The 8,708-nt window shown below is 38.6% G+C and overlaps 1 protein-coding gene across 1 annotated transcript in view; it reads left to right on the top strand.

Moving 5' to 3' along the window:
* Positions 1-8,708, top strand: part of IntS3 (integrator complex subunit 3) — a 58,323-nt gene that overhangs the window by 46,200 nt on the left and 3,415 nt on the right. Inside the window, exon 17 of the mRNA XM_014418850.3 lies at positions 1,280-1,763. Within this exon, the coding sequence (XP_014274336.1) occupies positions 1,280-1,763 (484 nt within the window). The remainder of the gene's footprint in view (positions 1-1,279; positions 1,764-8,708) is intronic.

An 8,708-nucleotide genomic window follows, 5' to 3' on the forward strand; every position in this document is an offset into this window, starting at 1 on the left:
ACCAAACGTCTCATCTCAGAGTCCATTTACATAAATTTGACTGAGAATTCCGTCAATCATAAAGTTAATAAAGACTGCATCTCCCTTACATATCGACACATTTTGAACATTATAAAATCCTCATAATTTTTTTTTTTTTTTTTTCACTTTTTTCTGCATTTCAGAAGCCCATTTTCTTGTCATATCTTTTATTCTTGTTTTTGTAAATTTGTAAATAGAAACGTTGGCTCAATAAAATAGTATAATTCTACTGTTTGAGTTTTTTTTTTTACCGCACCCAGACCATATTCCATTCATCTATACACACGGTCAATCAATAATCTTCCAGTATTTAATAGTTTTATTTAAATTAGTAAAATAATAGGCATATTATTGAGAAAAAAAAAAAAGCATAAAATAAATATAGCTAACATGTTCAATAAACTATTTTTTAGGCAAAAAATAATACTGTAATTATTCTGTAATAATAGTAAATAATATAAAAATAAGTTTTGAAGGAAATAATCCGCATAAATTATAACTATTATTAAGAATATTATGTTAAGAAAACAATGGATATTTTATAATAATTTTTGAAGGAATAATCTGTCTAAATAATTACTGCTATTAGGAATATTGTATTAAGAAAACAATAGATACTTTAAAATAATAATATAATTATTTTTAAAGGAAATAATCCCTGTAAATTATAACTATTATTAAGAATATTATGAAGAAAACTATATTTTCAAAAGCGATAAAATACAAAATAAATTATAGAAAAAAAATTTCAACTTGATTTCATCATTATTTGGAATGGAGCTAATGTAGATTTTTTGGGTTTTCAATTTTGCATACCAATACAAGGTTCTGAAAAGTTTTCTACTTGTTCTTTAATAATAACTTAAGTATGGTACAACTAACTGGCTTTGGAACAGCAGCTCAAATAGGTGTGAGCCATTTAAAGAGAAAGTGTTGTCTCCTATTAGATTCCTTTCGTTAAGATTATTAGATTCTATTAATCTAATTAAAGTTAATGGGTTGATCAATTCACACTGTTTTGGTTTCTCTAAGAGCCGAATCTCAAGCCTACAAATTAGTCTTACCTTCTCATCCTCAGTGTAGCAGAATTTACACATAATTAATCTTGTTAAAATTAGTTTATTCACTTTTCAGTGGCTAGACCTCTGTAATTTTTCTTAAAACACCCCCATTCAATAGAATTTTACTTTTATTGTCTCATAGTCCAAAAAGCGTTAATATATGTGTATTTCTTAATTTTAATTTTTGATTTGTTTAGACCTACTGCTGACTTGGTGAAGCAAGTGATGAGCCGTGATGTTGGGCCAAGCTGTGATATGTTCGTAATGTCAGTGTTACTAGCGTGGTGTAAGGAGCACGAGGACACACTTGCAGAGCTCATTGCTACCCTACTGTCCAGGAGCTGCCCGGCGGCTGCCTCGCCCAACAAGAGGAAACGGACGGGTACGCGAGCCAGCTCAGCTCCCACGGCAGAGAAGATCCTCGGCCACCTCGACAGGCTAAGGAGCGGTACCAAACAGCTCTACAAGTTTGATGCAATGCAGAAAGCGCTGCAGCAAGCCCAATCTGCCTGTAGTGAGTCACAAAAGAGCCAGTTCAGCAATTTGTTTGCTTTGGTAGAAGTGGAAGAGACTACGGGCGGAAGGGGGAAAGGAGGCAGGGGTAGGAGGCCTGCAAACCCACCTCCCAAGAAGAAGCCGCCCAAGGAAATCATTTCTGATTCGTCGGATCTCAGCAGCGAGGTAATTATTAAACTTTATTACTTGTTTATCGTCCAAGGCCAGGAAATAACTACGAAGGTCTATTTCGAAAGATTTTCCATTAAAAATGAATTTTTATTTTATGTATTATCTTTTCACTTTTTTGAGACTGGTTTTTATTGTGTAAATAAAAAAATATATATACAAGTTAAGTCTCAAAACACTCTTTTATTATTTCTTTGATTGTTCAACGTTTCGGCCAATCCTGCCATACTCAAGGGCATTCTTAAATATAAATTTACACCTCGCTTCAAATAATTTAAAAACTTTTTGCCAGCTAACTGTTGGGCTGAAAAGTTGGTAGGCTAACATAGAAAACAAATTTTGTTTTATAAAATTTGATTTTATTATTCAATATAGTTGCCTTCTAGGGTATACAATACAACTAGCACAAGAGCTCAAGAAGAGAAAAAATGCACCCCAATTTTTGATTACTTAATTGAAAACTATGTATAATTACTAATTAAAACTGATGAGTCTGCCAAGTATAGTTAGGGGAAATAAAAAATGGTGGCTGATTCAAAACGTTAAAAATAATTTATTTTTTATTTTAAGCTATATATCTTTAAACTACCAACAGCAATAGAAAATCTAAGGGAGCATCATTTAAAGTAGAATAAATTTCCTAAAATGTAAGCCCTGATAGAGCTATTCACATTCAATAGTTCTCCAGCTTTTTAAAAAGTAACTTTTCATAAAAATGTTGTATGGAACGTACTGAAATATGAGTAGTTAGTTAATTTATTTTGAGAAATCTATTTCTCAGGAACTATGTGACATACAGATACTATTAGCACTAACATTAAAGCTAGTTTAATGAGCTATAACAATTTTTCGATACCATTTTTATAGTATGATTTGTCTTTAGCCTCAAAATAGGCCTCAGTTTCGGTGATTACCTCTTCATCAGCGCTAACTTTCTTTCCAGCGAGCATACTCTTTGAAATCTGAGAACAGGAAAAAGTTACTGGGGGCAGATCTGGAGAATATGGTGGATGCGGAAGCAATTCAAAGCCCAAATTGTGAAATATTGCCATTGTTTTCTTTGATTTGTGACTCAGTCCATTGTCTTGATGAAACAGCACTTTCCTCTTCTTTTAATGTGTCCATTTTACCACGATTTCTCCCTTCAAATGCTCCAATAATGTAATAGTTGCTATTGATGGTTTTTTCTTTTTCAGGATAGTTGATGAATATTATACCATGTGGATCCTAAAATTCTGATGCCATAACTTTTCCAGCCGACTGTTGCATCTTTCCATGCTTTAGAGTTGGTTCATCACGTACAGTCCACTCTGCTGACTGTCGATTGGTTTCGGGTGTGAAATGATGGAGCCATGTTTGATCCATTATCAAATATCGATGCAAAAATTCGGATTTATTACGATAGAACAGCTCCAAACACTGCTCAGTGTTTTTTTTTTTTGTCGATTGTGAGCTCATGTGGGATCCACTTTGCACAGAGCTTTCGCATACCCAAATATTCATTCATGATATGTCCAACACATTCCTTTGATATCTTTAGAGTCTCAGCTATCTCGATCAACTTCACTTTATGGTCATCCAAAATTATTTTGTGGACTTTTTTTATGTTTTTATCAGTAACAGCCTCTTTGGGGTGTCCACTGCATGCATCCTCCTCAGGAAGGAAAGGCATTATCTCCAGGCTCTTTGACAGCACATTAGGAATGAAATAGAAAGTTTACGAAGACAAGGGATAATCTTGGACAGAACTTCACCTTTTAACAGTCCATTGTGGGTGGTACGGAAAAAGAATGCACCTGGTAAGAACAAAGAAAAGTACCGAGTTGTAATAGACTATTGCTAGCTCAATGAAAATACAGTTGATGAGAAGTACCATATCCCGAGGTTCGAGGACATTCTGGACAGGTTGAGCGGTGCTAAAATTGTTCGCACATTAGACTTAAAGGCAGGGTACCATTAAATTAAAATGAACTCCGGGGACCAGCATAAGACCGCATTGACATTTGAACAAGGCCATTAGGAATTTACCAGAATGCCGTTTGGTCTTAAAAATGCCCCTGTTACATTTCAGAAGCTTATGGACCAATTCTTGAGAGAATTGGATAAAGCAGTTTGTCAAGTCTATATGGACGACTTGTTAGTAGTAGATCAGAAAAAGACCACGTGTGAGGTGAAGGAGTGTGTTCCAGCTGATAAGAGAATTTGGACTCGAGCTATCCCGAGAAAAGTCTATGTTAGGGGAAGACCAGATTAATTTTTTGGGACATATTATCTCCAAGGAAGGTGTGAGACCAGACATTCAGAAGGTATCAGCCCTACAAAGGATGACAGTACCAACAGACGTAAAAGGAATACAGCGATTGTTGGGGGCGTTCAATTACTACAGAAGGTTTCTTCCGGACATGGCAGAGTATCTTGTGCCCCTCAACAATTTGTTAAAGAAAGGGAGCACGATAGTAGTGATGCCAAACATGACCCATAACATCTGAAATGTATTGAGGGGCTACAACGGGAACCAGTTCTCACATTCCCTGATTTTGGAAAACCATTTACGCTCATAACTGATGCAAGTGAGTATGCTCTCGGGGTGGTGTTGGTACAGGAGAATGAAGGGGAGCATCCTGTAGCATGCAATATTATACTGGTACTGGTAGGCTCTAAACCATCCATGTCCGGTCAACAATTGGGTTACGTAAAAATCCACCTCACCATCCTGGCGGCCATACCATGTGCCCACATTGGGTATTAACCTACGAGTCCACTTTCCAGAATTTGCAGCCTCCCAACGTTGCTGCCACTGGTCAATGGTTATTTTTCGCTCTTCCTCTCTGGAAACGTGTAAGCGTCGTCCATAGTGCCTGCTTCTTTCTTCAACAAGGAGTTCCACTGGCGGCATTCGGGCTATCATGAACACTGCTTCTTAGGAAACAGTTCAAAAAGCACTAACCGTCCTTTAAGAAACCCTGCGTTAAACTGAAACCAATTTTCTCCTGTATGATTTGGTAACCATCGCTTCTTTCCAAATCGGGGCTGCATATAACAAAATGGAGGGAACAGCAGTAGCAAGGAGCCTTCGGCTACTTTCTCTGGGACCTCCAACATTTGGTATAAGGCGTGACAAAAAGGATGCTAATTTAGCAGATTTGGCGGTGATATACTCCGTGTGAATATTAAAGCGGAGACGTGCATCTATCATGACTCCTAGGTATTTTAAGCAAGACTCGAAACAAATTTCATGCCTACCAACCGTGACAGTGATGGACTCAGTCTGCTTCCTGCTAGTTACTAGGAGAACCTCGCTCTTGAGATCTGCATGTTGTAGGTCTACCGATGTATACATCGGGACCTGCTCGTGGTATACTGCAGGTGTCCCGAGTGTAATTTTATGATTGTATTAAATGTGTGGAAAAGGGGGGCTGGAAATCGTGAGACCTTTCGCTAATTAACACGCATATATTTTTTATATTTATAAATATTAATCCCTAGAGGGGCAGATAATATTAGTGTGTTAGTTGTAAATTATTTATATTTAACCGTACATCAGAATAGTGGGGTGGTCTCATGGACTAATGAAATATGCTTATCTGCTGTGACTGTTGGAAGTCTCGCCGTCGCGGTCACTTCCTCGTCCTATAGCCGCTTCCCTCGTCGAGGTGTACGGCGGGCGAAACGGTGAAGACCGTGTAATCTTCGCCTATGTCTGTAAGAAGACGTCCTTGTTCCTCAAGGGCTGGCCAGCGTGTCCTGGAGCCTGGCGTAATGGTAGGGGTAGGCCAGGTCCTAGCTTGCATGAGGCTTTAGGCTGGGGCGGCATTGCAGTCGCGGCGTCTTCGGGGTCTTCCGGTGTTCGCGGCAAGTGGGGGCATTAGAAAATGAGACCCCCGACCCCGACTTTATATAAATCCAAAATTTAACCGAGAAAATCGGATTACTTAAATCCGACAACCGAAGACAGCCAACCTCGGACCTTAGCAACAGCCTGGTTAGCGATGTGGTTAACTTCTTACAAGAATTTCACCACCACTACAACTGTAACATCATCTGCGAATCCCACAGAAGAGGCCCTAATACAGAGCCCTGTGGGACACCACCAGTCACCTCATATCTTCTTTGGCCAATGTCTGAAAAGTAAAACAGAACTCTATGTTTGAAGTAGTCTTTGAGAACTCTCATAAGATAGGCTGGCACCGCCATAGTCCGTAGGGCATCTATTATGCAGGTCCATCTTGCAGTGTTAAAAGCATATTTAACATCTAGAGTAATGTTTACTGCATAACACTTAGCACCTCTCCTCCACCTCGCTCCTGCAATTGCTGTGTGAGCCATCTCGACTACCAAGCCAACAGCATCAATCGTGGATCGCTCTTTACGAAATCCGAATTGAGCCCACGAGAGGCCATTAACTCCCTCCGTGAACTCTTGTAGCCTGAGGGAAAGGATTTTCTTGAATGCCTTACCCATAGTATCCAATAAGCAAATTGGAGGATAGGTTGACGGGTCTTCCAGTCTTCCCTTACTCTTTGGAATAAGTTCGAGGCGCTGTCTCTTCCAAGGTTTCGGAATTGAGCCTTCACGAATGCACGAATTGAAGAGATCGATAAAAAGATCCGGCCATTTCCTGAGAGCTACATTAGGAATTCTGTCCAATCCTGGTGCCTTGTCATGTTGTTGGTTTGAGGCAATGTCCTCTATCTCTTCCTGTGTAATTTGTGGAAAGTCCGTTATATATATTGTAATATTTTAAAATTATTTAAAAATAAAAATAAAATGAATTTTGATCGTTTTAAAACTATTTTCAAATATAAAAGACAATTTGGGTTCAAATTAAGAACTTTACTACTAAATGGATAATATAATTTTATTTTTAATTATATGATATAAAAGACTCTTAATCTCAGGGCGTGTTGTTGCTAGGCAATCAGAATACAGACACTTACAATAATATCTCTTAATTAAATTTATATCTATTTTATACATGAATCTATTTTTATGTATAGCAAAACTAACCAAGTTCACAATCTTCTTTTGATGATTCTCGGTATCTTCTTTTTTCTATTGTTCTGTCCTATCGTCCAAAATGGCTTCCTACTCTTGCTGGACAGAAATTCATGAGGACCTCCTCATCCTGGAGACATCCTTTCACCTGCGCGCCCAAACAACGAATCCCATCTCCTCTCCTCTATCTTCGATGTTTACTGATCAATCCAAAATAATCGATTGTGGTACAATCGCTCCCCTTTACTTGCTATGGTTTGTGATGCGAACAGTCTATTGACAATTGTTATATTTTTCTTTTTCTATAATTACTGTATAGAAACAACAAAGGTTGAAAAACTTCAATCCATCTTAACACAACCTACCCAACGAACACTTTGGAAGGACGCGCTCCGCCATCTTTCTTGTTTTGAAAACAGGGTATTTCTTTTAGACAAAGAAAACTGGTTAGCTTGCTTTTTGATTTAAAAAAACAAATAACAATATTAAAATTATACATAAAATAAAACATATTAAAAACCCTTTATACATCGAAATATACTATTTACTAAAAAAGAGCATATTACAACATATTATCAATACTATTCACCTGTTCAGGGAATAGTGATCTGACAATACTATCTACAACATTCGGTCTCGTTGGGAGCTGCATCGTGCCTTTACAAAGTTTCTTATGTGCTATTTCGTGAGGTCTACCCCATGGGTCTGCATCCCCCTCATTACAGAGTTCTCTCCAGCACGTCGTTTGCTTTCTTTAATGGCTTCTCGGAGGTTCTTTCTAGCTCTCTTGAACTCTTCTTGAAGCACTGAAAACTCCGGTAGACGTCTCACTCGATGGTAACGTCTTCTTGCTTGGTTGCAACACCGGCGATGATTGTCAATAGTATCCATCCACCAGTACACTGAGGAATGATGTTTGCCAGACTTTGAACGGGTCATAGCTGCATCACAAGCCCCAGATATAAAAGAGATCAGTATACTTTTCCTCGGCTGACCCTTTTAATTCACACTCATCCTCTAGCATTAAAGTGAATGAAGCGTCATCTAAAGTTTTTGTATTCCAGCCATTAGTCCTCCATCGACAACTCTTCTTTCTTGTAGGTGTATTCAGTGTGATCAATATAGCCTGGTGATCACTTTTTGTATAAAATCTACAACCCTCCTAAGTAGCGATCCGATGCATGCGTCCACTGACAAACATCGAATCAATGATTGATGATCTTCCTGCTCTTGTGAACGTCGGGTTTGTTCCGGTATTCATAAGGATCATATCATTTAGTTGTGCGAAAGCTTCCAGGAGAACTTCACCTCGTCGATTTGTTATTCTACTTCCCCATTCCGTTGAAGTTACCAGCTATGATAGTTGGATTATGGCAAATAGCTTCTAAGACAATGCGATCCAACAAATTCACAAAGTCTTCTATTGTGATGCTGGGATAGGCGTAGCAGCTAAAGATATACACGTCGTTGATCTTCGCCCATACAAAGCTGGAGTGCGATGTAGTATTCACTTCCTGAATAGCTTGGGAATTACAGGCCCTAATAGCAGCTTTACCATTGACATCGGATACCCACGAGTTGCCATCCAGATTTTTATATTGTTCGCAGAGAATAGCGGCGTCAATGTGCTGTTCCCGTACCGTTTGGTTAAGGATATCCTGAGCAGCTTTGCAATGGTTCAAATTCAAATGGATTATCCTCACCTACGATGTTGTTGGATTTGCGACATGGTTTCGCATCGGGCCTCGGAGGCATGGGGCGAGGTTTCTTCCTTGATCTTTATCATACTTTCTGCCATTGCTCCTGCTGTGGTTCTCCACGTTGAGCAGCCGATGCACAACTTGTACATTGGGTTGGGCGGTTTTCTTCATTTTCCTCCTTTTATCGCCCGTTAAAGAAGGTGTTGTTACTGTTCCCTCTGATTTAACAGCATTCTTCCTCGGTGGA

Source organism: Halyomorpha halys, unplaced genomic scaffold, assembly GCF_000696795.3.
Source record: "Halyomorpha halys isolate HHAL.00 unplaced genomic scaffold, Hhal_1.1 Scaffold210.1, whole genome shotgun sequence".
NCBI classification, from domain to species: Eukaryota; Metazoa; Arthropoda; class Insecta; order Hemiptera; family Pentatomidae; genus Halyomorpha; species Halyomorpha halys.